We start from the raw sequence: 16,388 nt of genomic DNA, 5'->3' as shown, positions 1-16,388 counted from the left end.
AGTTTTAACTTAACAGCAGGAATGATAGCCACAGTTACACAGTGACTCCCAATAAAGGAGCATATTGCTGATCTGCAGCTGGTGTTTTCTTATTTATTTCAAAGTCTTTAAGTTCCAGGCTTAGCATATGGTGCCATATAAATAATGATATAATAATACGTTTTTGCTTTTCATGTGCCTGGATAGAAAAAAAGCCATGTGATTTATGCTACATGAGCATTGTATTTAAGGCATTATTTTGCTCAGAATTTTTAATGCATTTAAAATGCGTCTTCTGCTTTTTGTAATCTGTTCTTTTGAAAGAATAAACAGAGCAGTGATGTTTATTTAATGGAGTCATTCATCTTACTTCCTTGTACAAAATCCTAGCTTTCCAGCCCCAGCAGCCAGATCCCTGCAGTAGGCAGTGGTGTTGGAAATGGAGAGATTTGCTGTTTACCAATGAGGCACAGATGAAAGGGCACACACGGGGCTCGAGATTTACCCGCAGCAGGGCGCTATTTGAAGCCAGCAGGCAGCTGAGAACTGCTTAGTCCTGTCCAGTAAAGGATGGAGAAGAGAAACCCATGGGAGAAGTTCTGCAGGGAGTCATGCTGTGGAGAAAACAGCACTGGGATGGCTCAGCATACAACTACCCATGCACATACAATGGCAAGCAGGAGCCTACTTCAGCTAAAACTGTAACTGCAGTTACTAGAGCAAACACCACCCCCCTGAAGCATAACAGGGATCTAACAGTCTACAGCTTTCCTTTCAGACCCTCAGTAAACTAGCTCTGTGAGCATTACAGCTGTGCAGAAATAACTAGCTGCAGGATAGGGAAGATCTCCTAACTCACACCTCAACTGTTTCTGGACATTGCTGTCTTAGTTTCCAGACAGACTGGAGGCAAGACCTCATCAAGCAAAAACTTCTTCACAGCTACAAGGGTTGCAAATGTGAGTTTAAACATGCACAGATCACTGCAGAATAAATACAGCATTTCTAAGGGATGTACAAGACAAACCAGTGAATATTCTGCCTGTGAACTTAAGCCTGCTCCATTGGTCCACAGCTCCTGGAGAAAATCTGTCAGGGTCCACAAACCAAAGACTGACAATCCTGAGCACCAGGGATTATACTGTACCCTTTCCCATCATGTCAGGACAGGATAATCAGGAGAGGTTGAAGAAGTCAGATCCTGAAATCTCCCTGAGAGTCCACCCCACCAACTACCTAAGACCCTTCAACAGTTTTACAGATCTTATCCAGCATCTTTCAAGATCTTTCCAAGTGAACACAGACCAAAAAACACCCACACTCAAAAAGCCATCAGTCCCATGTTGTCTGGGAGCATCGCAGTCATATGGGAAAGTGGGAGAGGCAAGATGGGCTCAAAGGAGTTGAGTAATGACCTGGCATCCCAGGAGTGCAGACAGCAGCGCTCCAGTGTAAGATGATCTGAGTGGTCAGTGTGGCTGAGGATACGGACAATGCGGTCACGAGGCCAGTACTGGAACAGTGAGGAAGCCGTTTCTCTTAAAAGGTCAACAGCGTAACCTGAAAAACACACACAAACTGAGCTGCTCTGAATGGAAGTGACATCTATTAGTTTAGCACAGGTTTCGAAGTCCTGTATCTCCCTCCCTCTCACCCCCCATGGCAGTTGCAGCCACTCATGTTTCAATCCCATCTCTTGTCACACTGGAGCATGAACCAGAGTATTTCAGAAGCTGGTTACTGTGGTAACCCAGCACAGCTTTTATCTTTATTCCTTTCATCTCCTCTTTGGGGGAAACTGGCAATCTGTTTATTTGCTTTTTCTGATGAAGTTCATCATGCAGCACACAGACTGTCAGGATCTGTGTAAAACCGAGGAGAAGAGAAAGTACCTCTCACATGAATGCGCGTGTAAATACTTCTCTCAGCGCTCTACTCCCCTACCTCTTGCTTCCCCGCTTCTCTTTACAAGGTATTTGACATGTCCTTTTCCACCTGACCCTTCCTGTACAGCTTGTCTCCGCCCTTCTCCTCCAGGCCTCCTCACTACCGTGGTACTAACACGGCCAACAAGAGCAAATGGCCACCCTGGTCTTTCTTGCATCCTTTATAGGCGTGTGGTAAGGCTGAAAAGCCACAGCCAGGCCACATTTTGCCAAAAGTACACTGGAATTCACAGTGAAGTGACTCAGCTCCCTGCAAAACGACAGGCTGGTGCCAAGCTGGGCTATGGGCAACCCCAACGCCCATGCCTTAGCCAAGGGACCCCTTGCTTCTACCAGGCCACAGGCAGTCGGAGGCCCCCACAGAGGGCTCACTGGCTGCTGACACGCACCAAAAGACCTCTCTAGCTGCTGCAGGGGAAACAATAACGCAGGCGAGGGTGGAGCCGCCAGGACCAGGACCAGGACCAGGACCAGGACCAGGACCAGGACCAGGACCAGGCGTCCCCCCGGCCCTTGACAGCCGCCTCACCGCCCCCCGCCCGGCGCTTCCGCCCTAACCCATGATGGCCGCGCAGCACGCGCTGCCCGCGTGACGCCAGCGGCACCGCCTACCGAGGCACGGGGTGGCGGTTTCCTCGGCAACCACCCCGGCGTCTTCCGCCTCCTCTCCCGCCTACGGCGAGCGACGAGCAGCAGAAGAGGCCGGCGCCGGGGGCAGGCGAAGCGCGCCCCTGCCCCTCCATGGAGAGTCGGGGGCTGGTGAGGGCGGGCGGCTGCGGCCCCGGGCCTGGAGACCTCTTCCCCCGCGCTCACCCAGCCCCGCGGGTCCCCCCACGCCCACTTTGGCTGCCCTGACCTGCGCTGTCCCCGGGTGCCCCGTCCCAGCCTCCTGCTCCCCCAGCCCCCTGACCCGCGGCCTACTGCTCCCCCCAATGAAGCGTCCCGTCCGTCCCCCCCAACCCCCCTGTCCCCAGGCACAACTCTGCCCTTCCCAATTACAGGGAAGGGCACAGGTCCTACCGCTGCTCCAGCCTCACCCTGGCACCCCACTTTAGGCAATGCAGCTGCAACCAGGAACCCCAAAACCAGCGAGTGGCTGATATGGCTCCTGCCTCCTCTGCCCCAGGGAGTGTACAATAAACACTTAGAGTCCCCCTAAGAAAACCAGTCAGTAAGCAAGGATCAGGCCCAGGTACACCTACTGCACAGCTCAGATTGGGTCTGGAGGCTTGGGCCTGAGCTTAAATGGAGTTCCTGGGTTCACGGGCAGAGGGTGTGGGTGGGACCAATCACAGAGATTAAAGCCTGTTAGTGCCAACTGTAAGAGGAGCTGCAACATATTTGCAGAAGGATGCAGTAATGTGATGTATCTGGTCTGTGGGGCTACATGTTTAAAATGTTTTTTGTTCTTTATTTGTCAAACATTTTAGCAAGAGCCCAATGATCATTCAGAATTTGAAGTGGAGGAATCTAGCATACCACCAGCTGCTGAACCGTTTGAGGAGCAGACACCTATAGTTGAATCCCCACCGTCACTGGATGACTTACCTGGGGTTAAAACACCAGCATCTGCAGACCAGTCATCTATAGTGGAATTGCCAGTGTCTGCAGACCAGCTCATTGTTGAGAAACCACCAGGTTCTGAGGACCAGTTACCTGTTGTGGAATTTCTCGCATCCAGGGAAAACTCACAGGAGATTGGATCACCTGTGGGTGAACTGCCAGCTTTTAAAGTCAAGATGTACATGTCTGACACCACACAGGCTGGCAGTAAAACACCTGGGGCTCAGTCATCAGCAACTGTAGTCAAACCAACATCAGCAACTGTAGTCAAGCCAACAGAGACTACATGTGAAATATCAGAGCAGCCAATGGTGTACGAAGACCCCTTTGAAGTCTCTGTTAAGTACATGGAGAAACACAATATTCTGCAGATATTTCAGGTGAAATTTCTCTTTCCCTTCTCCCTCCAGAGGCTTGCTTGAGAAGCTTGGCGTAAAGTTAGCTTGGACTAAATTATCCCTTCCCCAGATGCCTCCTTGTCCTGTGCTTTCTTAAGCGTAAACTTAAGAAAAGCAGTAGAAAAGGACCCTTGATTTGGGGATTTAAAGATATGCTTACTTTTTTAAATGCAGCTAGTATTGGAGCAGAAAGTGCAGCCACCCATCTGCCCAAGGACTAATACTTCTTTCCTTCTGTCTGTCTCAGGACATCACAGAAAAACTGGTGTACCAGAAGCCCGATGACCCCTTGCAGTTCATGTTGCTGCAGGTATGGTGTCTTGCTGGGGCTCAGCTGCAACTGTCTGTTATGGCCACAGCAGAAAGCCAGCTTTGCTGAGCACACCGGCAACATGGTCAACCCATGACTATTTCTCATCTCTGTGTACTTGCTGATTCTGGGAGAAGGAGAAGCACGGGGCAGGAGCAGAGTGTCCAGGGTGCAAGGGACCACATGTGCTCTAAAAGGAGAGGGAGGAGAGGTATGGGATGGTGGGTGTGTGGAAGAGCTGGGTGGGGGGGCAGGATGGGGTGGATGTGCCCTGGAGGACTGTTATCTGAGAGGTGTGGAAAGCTTAGGGACAGGGATAGGGCCCCTCTGTGTCCCTGTGACCCTTCTCCAGCTCCCTCTATCCCACACCAGGAGGGAACACTTTTTCTGCCCACATGCCCCTAATCAGGAGAGTTATCTCTGCTGATCCCGCAGGGTTTTAAAACACAGGAAATTCAAAGTCAGTGGAGTGAATGGTAGTTTGGGAGCGAGTTAGAAGAAGTGTGGGGAGCTCCTTGGGGAAAGGAGGAGGTTAGAGGAAAGAAAGCAGATAGAGAAAGAGAGAGGGTCCTTTCCTTTAATGCCCTCTAGTCAGTCAGGGGAAGCACCACCTTTGTGATCTGCTGCTGGGTTCATGCCATACTGAATGCAGAACCTGCAGAGGAATGGCAAGGTCAGTTCTGGGCATCAGTGGTAAGGAAATAGGCTCCCAAATGACCTTTTTACTTTTGCCCAGGTGCAGTCTATGATAAATGCCAGGCAGGCAGGAATGGAAGGAATATTGGAGGAGAACGAAGATGCAGAGATGCTTCTGGAAGAGGGCCTGTGCACTCCTTTTGCCCCCTACTGACCTTGCTCTTGTGGTATTGCATGGGGCCTTCACAGCACCATGTTTTTGTAGTCATTGGCAGTAACTTGGAAGAGGTCTGCTTGTATCTGTTTCCTGATTTTTCTGTTCTGTGTGCTTGTGCTTCCCCTTGGGTTTAAATCCATAACCAAGTATTGGTTTGGATGCACAAACTCAAATCTTAAAGTGCACATGGACCTGCATGCACATATGACACATCTTGAAGAGGCAGGTCTGCTGAACTCCTATGCGGTCTGTGCATACAAATGCATAAATCCCACATTTAGGCCACCCCTAGACTCTGCTTTTCTGTGCAGAGAAAACTCACAGGTCAGACAATGCAAGTACAAAAGCAAGTAGAATTAAAAAGCAGCCCTGGATGACCCACAGTCCTCTCTTTTTTTTATGCTGCATTGGTGGCTCACTGTCTTCAGCTATGCAGCAGCACCAATGCCCATCTAATACTTTGAGAGGCTGGGTCTGTGGCTTTCCTGCTGCCCCCAGAGCTCCTGTGATGCAAGAAGCTGTCTCTCTGCTTCTTCCACACACTGGGCGCAGCTGTCTCACCCTTAGCCATCCCTGCTGTGTTCCGATCACTCTGCTTTTTGGGATTGCCCTGCTTGTATTGTTGCAAGTACAGTGTATATTTTGATAAACAGAACAGTAAAGCTAAGTTGCACACACCCTCTGTGGCTTCAGAAAACATGGTCACTCAGGAATGTGGGAAGTGAATAAAACTAAACAAAAACCAACCAATGGTAGCCCAGGAAATTCAGAGTCAAGGTACACTTTGCAAACATGTAATTTGAACTGCTTTTGATTCTCAAGACACTTACAGTCCTCATTTTCATACTATCCAAGTGTCTGTTTCCACCCTGTAAAGAAAGTTTGTCTGTCTTTTTCTTGTCTCTTGCCTGAAGATTATTGAAAATGTGCAACAGAGCATACTGTTATTTTGGCTTCATTTCATGTGTATGTGCAGTAGGTGCCAGAAAGCTTTTTGCCACTACAGACTTTTCTCTTTTTTAGGCAAGTGCTCTAATTTAATGACGGATGGTAGCTTATTCCCAAATGACTGTCTCTATAGCTATGAAAAGAGCACCATAGAAACTTATCTTCCATCCATCTATTTTCAGCTAAAAGTCTGATGATTAGGTTGTGTGATACTTCACAGCAGAGCCTGGGCCCAAAAAGCTTGGGAATAACACAGGCATGTATTTGGCATATAAATTCTGTGTCTGAGAAGAGTTGTCTTTCTATCCAAGGTTCTCAAGAAAGGTCAGTTAACTCATGTGTTTCCAGGTTAAAGGCAGGTAAGCACCCCCGTCATTCATAGGGCAGGAAGGTTTTCAAGGTTATTGTGAGCCTAAAGATGGCTCAAGATTCAGATAAAATCTTCATGGGTTTTATAAGAGGTTTGATGTAGACGTAGGCATCTAGGTCCCACTGAAGCAGTGAGGTGCTTTGAAAGCCTTGCTTATCTTCAGCAGCTGGAAGAACTGGACACTTAATGAAACAGAGAGAGTGATTGTTTTTCAGCCTGATATATTTTTGATCAAGAATTTATAAGTGGCCCTGTACGTACATGCGCTGTGAATGTAAGGGAAGCGCTAATGCACCTCCGTGAAATAGGAAATGCATGGAAGGTGAAGATACCGGCTGAAGCCTTTTCAGCTCCATGGTCGCTTGTCAGCATGTTTTCCCAAGAGATGGAGATGTTGGTATGTCTTTGAATTTTGTTGTAGAACAGGATTAGGGTGCTTTTGGGTACAGCTTTAGCTGTGAACTTCCTGTTTCTATCATTTGTGTATTGTATTTTGTAGTTCTCTTTTACTTACGAAAAACTTTTGAGTAGTAATATATTCTCAGACTATAGATGTATACCCTCAACTTCATGTCAGCATTAAGCGAGTTATGCAAGGAAAGATCCTTAATTTCTCTTTCAGATAAGTTGAAGTGAGCTGGAACGTAGTCTTCTTACAGATGACAGAAGTTTTGCAAGAAAGGCCTTACCCAGAGTTCCTCAGCAACATCAAGGCCAAAATTTTCCTTTGGTGGCCTGGCCACATTATCTCATGCTACCAAAGTTGCTGCATGGTAGCAAGAAGTCCTCCCCAGTGCATGTAAGAGAGAGCAGCTGTCTTCCATTTCTCAGGATCAAGGTCCCTCTCCTTTGAGGAGCAGCAGTTGTATAGAAATGAATGTGGCTGCACTCAGGATGGCTGTGTGGGCCTGCAATTGGCTTGTGTAGATGGCAAGAGACTGTGGAAGGCAGTAGGCCAAGGAAAACCCTTCAGCTTTCAGACTTAGGGTGGAGTTGATCAGCTCTGAGCAAGGGCTTTGACCAGAAATATTGGGGAACCCATCATGAGCTGTCTGAGGAGAAATGTCACTTCCTTCTCCTCAAGCCTCTCAAATGATTGGATTGTATTTTGAACTTAATTTATTGAAGAAAAAAAATCCAGAAACTTAGTTTTATGAAAACAAAAAAACATCCTCCAGAAGGTGTGCAGATTATTGTGTTTAGGCTAATGCAACACAGCTGTCCTTTTTGATTTGCTTCAGAGTTTTGCTGAAAAATACATCTTAACTCTAGGAAAATTCTACCTCACATTAAGGCACTAATGCACCACTGCTGTTTGTGTGTGTGAAAGCTTTTCTGTGGTGAAGAAAAGGAGAAAAGTTAGATTTAAAATGGAAATATTTATTGTAGTCTTAATTCCAGAGTGACTGTCCCTTTTCCATAATTTCTTTCCCAAACCATTGGATCCGTGTTTCTTCTTCATAAGTGGACATTTATCAACATGACATTAAACTGTCATTAAATTTCTTGCCTTGGGTGCTCTGAAGGAATTAACAGTTCATTGTGTGTAACTGAAACTATTCCATATAAGTCCTTATAGCACGCTAGTCACAGTATATTTGAATGCCCTCCAGTAGTGTGCTAAGCAACGTGACTAACATCTGTTGTTTGTTCTTTCCCCTCTCCACGAGGGAGATGTCTGTGCACTGAAGTGCATTCTTTTTAAAAGGGTGTTTTGTTCTTTTACCCACACCTGTGTATTGCTCTGTGCTTCTAATGGATAGGGATAGGTCATGGAGTGGAAGGTGGGGAGGTTGGAGGTATTTTGTAGTTCCCAAGGGTGTTTCCTCTGTAGTTTGAGCTGGGCACCGAGAAAGCGCAGTATTTTCACAGATGAGATTTTTTTGTTGATCTATGGGCTGGCACAGAAGCATGACATCCAGTTCAGCTGCCAAATAGCATGGTCTTACGGTGCAGACCGTTTCTGTTGTGAACCTTGTACTCCCCCAGAAGCATGATGCGGAGGGGCCAACCAGAAGGAAAGTGCACTCACAGTGAAATAGGTGTCTTGGATCAAAACATCAGTTTCTTTTTCTGCCATCTCTGTACAGAACTTAAAATGACTCAGATGCCCCAAGCAATACTAAAGTTGCCTGTGTACTGCCTCTGACCAATTAAAAAAAAAAATGTTGTAACTGCTGATTAAAGATCCTTTGAAAAGTTCACACAGACTCTGCTCTGCTTCTTAGGTGGAGGGCACAAGCAGGATAGCTCTTCAATGGGCAGGTACTTACAGCATGAGACATTTCATTGTGACTCACTGGATATGAGTCATTGCTACATAACACCAATTTTAAGCTAGTTTAATGCCATTGATTTCAAAGTTTCACAATCATGTGAAACTTGAAGTAGGCAGCAGCAACTATTCAGGGCTTGCATGTCTGAAATGGAAGAAATTAACCTCTGGGTAAAGCCTGACAAAGAGCTTAGCTCAAGAGAGCACTCAAGCTGAAGAATGAAGAATGTGGGAGTGCTTAGAAAGGGAATATACCAAGGCAAACTGATCAAACCCTGTCTGACGTGCCTTCAGGTTGTATTCAAGGGAAAGGTCACTTTCAAGGTCACTCTTGACCATTCTTCCAGCCAGATGAAATGCAGAAGAAAAAGAAGAAACATCTCCTTAAGGTCAGGCATCAATATCCATGGCTGTATTCCTTTTTTGGGACTGCCTTCATGGACAACATTGATGTAGCAGCGTCACCAGAAGTTCATGGCCATGCCTCAACATACACAAATGAGAAGGGGAACTTCGAGTTGTTGAGGTGACATGGGTTGGATGAACAGTCACGTGCCATCTCCTCCTGGGGAAAGGTGGTGGGCTGGAATGTCACTGCAGAACAGCTGAAGATAGGCAAAGCAATCCCAAGAGATTTCTATACACATAATTCAAGACTGGAAACTGACTGCAGACACTGCAGTACTTGGTCTGTATTAGAAATGCCTGGTATGAATGAATGAAGTGTCTCTTTCTTTCTCTGTCAAGGCTATCATCCCAGGTCGCTATGCAACTCCTCTCCCAGGTGGGAAGAGGTCACCCTCCTTTGCTGGTATCATGTCATAAACTGCAGTGAAATAATACCAGGGAAGAAACAAACTATGACATGGACTCACTTGCTTTCTTTGTTGTTACTTGCTTTGAGACCAAAATTAACCTCTTGTTCATTGTCACTCATTAAAGTGGCAAGCAATGGAGGAACACAGGGCTACACAGAGCCAGACTTATGAAGGTGCACAGCTATCTAGTACAGTTCGCAAAGTAAAAAGGTAGGCAATGTAGCTAACGGATTGCAACAACCAGCTTACACTGGCTGTGACAACTTCACTTTTAACTTACCAGCCTTTAAGGCAAATGTCTTATTTGGAATCACCTGGTCCAACACTTAAAAATTCTTCTTACAAACTAGGAGCCAGGATCCATATTAGGGTTAGGGAGTTTGTAAGAACAAGAGGTGACCACTGTCCTTCCTCCTTCCCGTCCCTCAGCTTATCTTCTAGTATAAAACAGGAAACCAAGGTGAATAAAAACATGTGGAATAGCACATTTGTTTGTTAATGGGAAAAATGCATGTCCTACCAGCCCTTGAAGAAAAACAGTTCCCACCTTGAGGAGCTTTTGGTGTTTGGACAGATGAGTAGACATTAGGGAGGTTATATTAGGTTATATTAAAGGTTATATTAAAATGCAAGCAAGTGATCAGAAAGACAAAGATTTTTAACAGTGACTGAAAGTTGCATAAACACCATGAACACCACAGGAGTCCCTTTGAAGAGCAGAACAATGCCTGCTCTAGCCCACTATTGTTTAAGCATCCCCTTGGGTCTAGCATAATATCCTGCCTCTCTGCAAGGGGATTTAGGGAAGGGCAGTGTTGCCAGTTTGCTGAAACCCCACAGTACTGAAAGCAAGTACTGCTCATTGGAGAACGCAGCTTTTGGCCCTGTTGTTTGAATCCTTGGTAGCATAACTGAGCTATCTTGAGAGACTCCTTGACCATGGTATGATGCCATGGTGCTGATATATGTTTGACATGGCAGATAGGAGTGCATATGGGAGAAGCTCAGCCTGTTGTTGGGAGCAACAGCTCCGTACTTTTTGCCCTATTAGATGTCTAAATGTTTCCAAATGAAGAGCAACACTCTTTAGAAAGGTAAGAGCTGGGCAGAGTCCAGCACAACTACGGATAGAATTACTTTTCGTAGTTACCTTTCAGAGACGTCTTAGAAGTTGCCCATAAACCTTCCGGGCTTTTCAGAAATCGTGTGGTAAAAACCAGCCCTTGAGTAGTAGGTTAAAAAGCATCTTGAAGAAAACGAAGGGTGAAGCTTACTCTTTCCTATGCGTGCCCATGAGAGGGCAGCACAGACCGGCTGAGCCTTCGCTAGAGGCTATTAAGAGGCAGGGAGACTAACTCAAGAGCTATATCCAGCCACGGCTGGATATACAGTAGCTACAAGTAGAGGAGAAAAGGTCCATATAAAAGGGCTTGATGGCCCAAAGCACAACTCCATCCATCGCCCACCTCAAACTAAAACCCAGGTACATCTGGGTACAGGGTTAACTGGGTCAAACCCCAGTTGCACGACAGGGTCTGTCTCACAGACTTCTGAGGTAAGTTTCCAGTTAGTTACTGAAACCTTAACAGAGAGTTTCAGAGGAAGAATATTGGACAGTGCCTACAGTTCTGTCAAAGCAATGAGTCGATGTGAGACATCAACCACACCCTTGCCAAGGCAGAGGTTGTCACCCCAGCAGTGCTATAAACCCACCGAAGGCATGCATGCTATTTATTACCATCCCAATGCTACTAAGCACTGCACCAGCCAACACCCCTCTGCTATTCCCCTTTCCTCCTGCTGCTGAGAGTCTTGCGATGCAACTTTAACTTGACTGTCCTCCCTCTTTCTCTTGGATGCTGCAGCCCTCTGGCAAGGTGGATGGTGGAGATACTGAGATAAATCAGACATATGCTTGCAGCACTTGGCTTACAGCAAGCGTGTTGGAAACCAGATAGTGACAGGCAACCGTATGTAGATGGCAGTGCTCCACTGCCAGCCGGTTACAGCCTCCCAGATCAGAAGCAGCTAATGCAGAGGAGGCAAGCAGGATGGATTTGGGAGGAACGAGGTATCCCCAAACACCCTTAAATAAAGAGCTGGAACAATTCATGTGAACAAATTTCTTTGGCCCCTTGCAAACAAGCAGTAAAGTCCCTGAACCAGACCTCTTCTTTCTACCATGTTGTGGCTTGTGACTGACACACGGGATTTTGGAGGAGAGGTTTTTAACCATCAGCAAGAGCAATGCAGTCACTGGGTCCAGACAGAACAGCTTGTTCCCAGCCTGTTAGATGAAACTCAACTGAACCACCGGCACCAAAGCACCATCACAGTGCCAAGGTAATTCAGGAGCTGGGACTGCATCCTAATAGATATATCGACAATGGCATCTGCAGTCTTTCAGAAGCCAGAAAGCCCTCAAATTCACAACCAAGAGCAATATGGAGACACTTTGTAGCAGACCGTCCCTGGACATTGTCAGCCTTTTAAAGGAGCTATGTAAAACACAAGCAGAAAATTTCTGTCTTCTCAAAAGTCTTTTCTCCTGCTATGTATTTTGCAAGATGCCAGGCAATCCATTGCCCAGGCACAGTGAGATTTCTAGCCTCCCTGTGGTCGGGCTCCTCTTCAGAGTGAGCTGGCCTGCCCTCATCTGAAGATGAGATTAAAGAGGAAGCCATGTCCCATTTACTGACCTTTTTACGCCATCAAGGGTTTTGGCTGGGGAGTGCCACTCTTGCAGGGTTGCCTCCCCTGCAAGAAACTCTTGCCAGTGGGAGGGGAGCCAGGACAGGGCTTGACCTTGGGGCTCCCCCGGGCTCCTCCATGCTTCTTCTATCTTCTGGTCTCTGCGTGTACAAAAATGTGACCTGTAGGTTGCTGAAAGACCTAGGTGAGATCAGCAGCTCCAAGATGCAGATATTTCAGTCTGGGTTTTACTTTGCAGAAATTAGCCTGAGGCCTGTGATGAGGGTGTCCTACGAGTTTCCTTCGTAGTCAGCATCCTTAGGGGAGATTTAGAGCCCAAATCTCTCTCAAGGTGTACAAGAAGGCACCCTGAGGGTCGTCTTTATTGACAGTAGTAGCAGCCAATAGAGATTAGCCTTTATAAACAACCACTATTTCTCCTAGTTTTTGGGTTGAGACCACTGAGGAAGGGAACCACGGCAGCTGGCCCAATTGTTAGCAGTGGGGTACCAATATTTAATTTGTAACTGCCTTTACCCACAAGTTCAAATTTCACTATGAGCACTAGTCCAAGACTCCCTGGGGAAGCCGTTCCCTGCCTGAACCCAGTTCTTTACCAGACAGAGCAGCTTCCTCCAAGTTGTTTGTCCTTTCTGCCTGCTCGCTCGTCAGAAGGAGAAGAAATGGTCTCTTCTGAAAGGTTGAAAGTATAGATTTTCATGCAATCACATGATTCCAGTAGCTTGGGCTTTATGCAAACACCCAAAATTGCAAATCTTAACAACACCAAAACACAGCCATGGTTAAAAGCTCATGAATAAAACTACCCTAGAAAATGAGAAAAAAAGGTATATCCCCCTCCTTCCTCAAAATATTAAGAAACCCCAGTCCTTCAGAGTGTGCTTTATAGCACTCTTCTTAGGCGTGAATGCAATATGCAATGCCACATTTATGGGTGGATTATACATTGCCAAATGCAAAATACCAGGATTACTGGTGTCACAAAGATGCTGTATCTGGGTTTTCTGTAACGCTTTTCACCAAGGTATCTGAGGTTTTAGAAAGAAGTTACTTACTGCATTCCACATTATACTAAATATATACATACAGTTCTGCTTTTCAGTCTATAAGTTTGCAGGCTTAGCTGGAGTGGCTAGCCCAGCGACCCAGTGGTTTATCCTAACCCACTATAATTAGCCCATGGTTGTTGCTAACGGTATGCCATTTGTCTCCCCACACTCAGCACTGTTTGGTAAACATTTTCGGGGACAGAGTTGCTCTCCCCTGATCTCCCTAGGTGGTGTTCACTTATTTATTCTCCGCACCCTGCAGTTATTTCTCTGTCTTGAGGTTGAGAGGTATAGAAGTAGCAAAAAAAGGGCAAAAACGTTGCAGAAAGGGGGAGGCAGCTGTAGTGAAAGCTATAACCCGGCTGGGGAGGCAGGGGGCAAGGCTGGTGTGGGGCCAGGCCAGCTGCAAACCCAAGGGTTGCAGCGGACATCTGTCCCTCATGGCCCACATCCTTGCCCCCTGCACAGATGCACTGGGATGGGAGAGGAGGCGGCCGTGAGGAATTCCCTTCTCCTCTCAGGAGAAGCTGGCTCCCGTCCACGGCACGTGGAGGGCTTGGGCAGCATGCACGAGCCTCAAGTCCAAATCTGGCCAAGGGAAAGAAGGTCAAACTGCGGACCGGGAAGCAGCTGTTCACAGCCCTCCTGGGAATGTGGGAGCAAAGCCTGGGGGCAAGAATTGGGGCTGGGGCTTCTGGCAGTGGTGGCCTCATGGGAAAGTCGTTGACCCATCCAATGAGGTGGGGACTCTGCCAGGAAAGGTGGCAGCCCCTCCGCTCACGGGCCGCGCCTTTGCAGCACGCTGCAGCAGGGATGCTTGGCCTCACCCCCAGCAGTGCTGCTCTGCTCTGCTGTGAGTGGAGGGATGTTCATCAAAGAAGTCCCCCTCTATGGGACAAACAGATGGTATGTGTCGTGCTGAACCTGTGCATGGGTGCATGGGCTCGGCCAACACTGCAGCCACACTGCTAGGGATGTGGGATTTTCTGAGCCCTTTCCCTTAACTGTGAGATTTTATCTTCCTATGCAATGTTGCAAATGCAGTTAGGAGCCTCCTGTTCATGGATGGGAGTGGTTCCTTCGTGATGCTGGCATGAGGTGGTCACAGAAATTACTCCTGGGACCCTTCTGCTTTGGCTATAACCTCCTTTTCCTCCTTGTGTGCTGTCTTCCTCTCTCCCGCCCTAATTCCTCACTCTCACACTCTGTCTTAGATCACTATTTCCATGCTGTGAAGAAAGGAAATTCAAAGGATGCAGGAATGTGAAAGAGTATTCTCAGAGGTTAGGAGCAAGGCCAGCCCACTTGAATTACCTACAGCATCTAATCAGCCCTTTTCAGCATCTTTGTTCTCTCATTAGGCATCCTCCAGCATCCCTCCCATGCCAGTTTTGAAAAGCCATGGCACACTTAGTGACAGACATGTTCTCACATTGCCCTGTCACCCATAGAGCACGTTGCCATAGTCAAGTGGTAGATCTCCCGAGAAATTTCATTTTCCACCTCTATCTGAAAATGGGCCAGGCTGTGGCTTCAGCATCTGACTGTGTCTCCAGATGGAACCCCAAATTGCAGTGTGTCTTCACTCCCAAGCCAGCACTTTGCCTTTAACCCACATGCAACAGAGATGTACACATATGTGGACCTGTGTCTGGATACACGTGAGGAAAGCACATGCATGTGTGGATTTGTACGTGTGCATATACATGTAAGCAGATGTATGCCTCTGTGAGGGGGTGTGTGCACTCGTGAGTCTGTAGCTTTCACAAGCACAAGAGCTTGCACAAATGTATAGGTCTGGCTATACAGCAGTGTTGGCACGTTCTCATCTGAAGCATGTCAGCGCAGATGCAGACCTACAGGGGAGGCTAAAGCAAGTGCAGGGACCCCACTGGAAGTACCCATGGTGACACCTGGGCTTCACACTGCATGGTTTGTCAGTCCCACTGCACTCCCTTGCTCAGGCAAGGTCTCTGTCTGACCCTCTGCTCTGCACACAAATTCATGCAAACTCCCTGCCTTAATAACACGCACCAAAAAAAGTACAAAGAAACAAAATCCCCATCCCAACTCTCTCCTTCCCAATACCAAATTTGTCTCCAGGTATCATCAAAAAGTATTCTTACCCACTAAACCAGATCAACAACAAGCTGTTAGCAGTCAAATGGTGACGGCAGCTTGGCACTGAATACGGCCCTCCCAGCCCTTACCCGCTCTTCCAGCCCAAACGAGGATTCACACTAATGCCCGTTTGCAGCTCCCCAGACAGGGCTACAGAGCAGCAAGCGTTCAGCCGCACCAGGGCCCCCTCCCAACAGCCACTCTCAGTGCTGGTGACTGGCAAGACCACGGACTTCACTACCAGCTCCCCCTCCTCTCTCCCCTCTTTCCTCATCTTCTGTTCCCAAAACAGCACTTCCACACTTGCTGCCTCTTTTCTCCTCCCAGCTGAGATATGATAGAGTGTCTTACCATGGCAGGGCTTGTGTCTAACCGCTGCCCCATGTCTTGTCAGGCTGTGATGCTCGGGAGATGCCCTGCTTGTCCCCCTGCCAGCTGCTCTCAATGTCTGGCAGTGATGATGGGAGCCTGCCTTACTAAGACCCCAGCACACCAGTCAGCATGAAATGTGTGGTCCCCCCAGCACTGCTGAAAGATGGGGCAGTGACTGCACCCAGCCAGACTTCACATCTTATAGGGAACACAGATAATGGGCAAGTGTCTCCAAGTTATTTAGGCCTAGACAAATCTGCATCCCTACTCTTGAGCACCCAAGTGACACATTTCTTGTCCCTGTGTACTCGATCAGGCTGGCTGCAATGGCTGGGTCTTCTCTTACTTATTGCTGTGATATCTCAAGGAGCTGGAAATGCCAAAAGCACTGTCCCTTCCTCAGGGTGAAATCTCATGGGGGTCTCATGGGAGAACTGGATCTCTCCTCAGTTTGTCTCCAAGTGCCAAGGGGATCCATAAAAAGTTAGAGCTATAGCAGTTCTCACTAACTTCCCAGAAGATATTTGGAAGGAGGGCTACCAAGGAGATAGAGAGATATATATATTCTTTTGATGTTTGCTTTTGACTTGTGAAGGGCTCTAAAAACATGAATCTCCCATCACCCTTATTCCCATTATTCATTTGTCTGGTTTTTGCACCAGCAGATGAGGAAC

At 47.4% G+C, this 16,388-nt stretch overlaps 1 protein-coding gene and 1 long non-coding RNA gene across 3 annotated transcripts; one reads left to right on the top strand and one right to left on the bottom strand.

Moving 5' to 3' along the window:
* Positions 1-270: 270 nt before the first annotated feature.
* Positions 271-2,396, bottom strand: LOC140646859 (uncharacterized). Its single transcript, XR_012040589.1, has 3 exons — positions 2,315-2,396; positions 1,299-1,539; positions 271-593 (listed from the first exon to the last, which is right to left on the bottom strand). It is a non-coding gene; the product is annotated as an uncharacterized lncRNA (long non-coding RNA).
* Positions 2,397-3,468: 1,072 nt separating this feature from the next.
* Positions 3,469-8,454, top strand: TEX55 (testis expressed 55). 2 transcript variants are annotated; one of them, XM_072851183.1, is made up of 3 exons: positions 3,469-3,868; positions 4,134-4,196; positions 6,990-8,454. In XM_072851183.1, the coding sequence occupies exons 1-3, from the start codon at positions 3,665-3,667 to the stop codon at positions 6,996-6,998; spliced, it is 276 nt and encodes a 91-aa protein (XP_072707284.1). In that variant the 5' UTR covers positions 3,469-3,664; the 3' UTR covers positions 6,999-8,454. The 2 variants fall into 2 exon arrangements, with proteins under 2 accessions (XP_072707284.1, XP_072707275.1); XM_072851174.1 differs by lacking the exon at positions 6,990-8,454 and adding an exon at positions 4,933-5,096.
* Positions 8,455-16,388: the final 7,934 nt, after the last annotated feature.

Source organism: Ciconia boyciana, chromosome 1, assembly GCF_034638445.1.
Source record: "Ciconia boyciana chromosome 1, ASM3463844v1, whole genome shotgun sequence".
In the NCBI taxonomy this organism is placed as follows: domain Eukaryota; kingdom Metazoa; phylum Chordata; class Aves; order Ciconiiformes; family Ciconiidae; genus Ciconia; species Ciconia boyciana.
The sequence above is the reverse complement of the archived record's forward strand: the minus strand, read 5'-3'. Positions and strand labels throughout refer to the sequence as shown.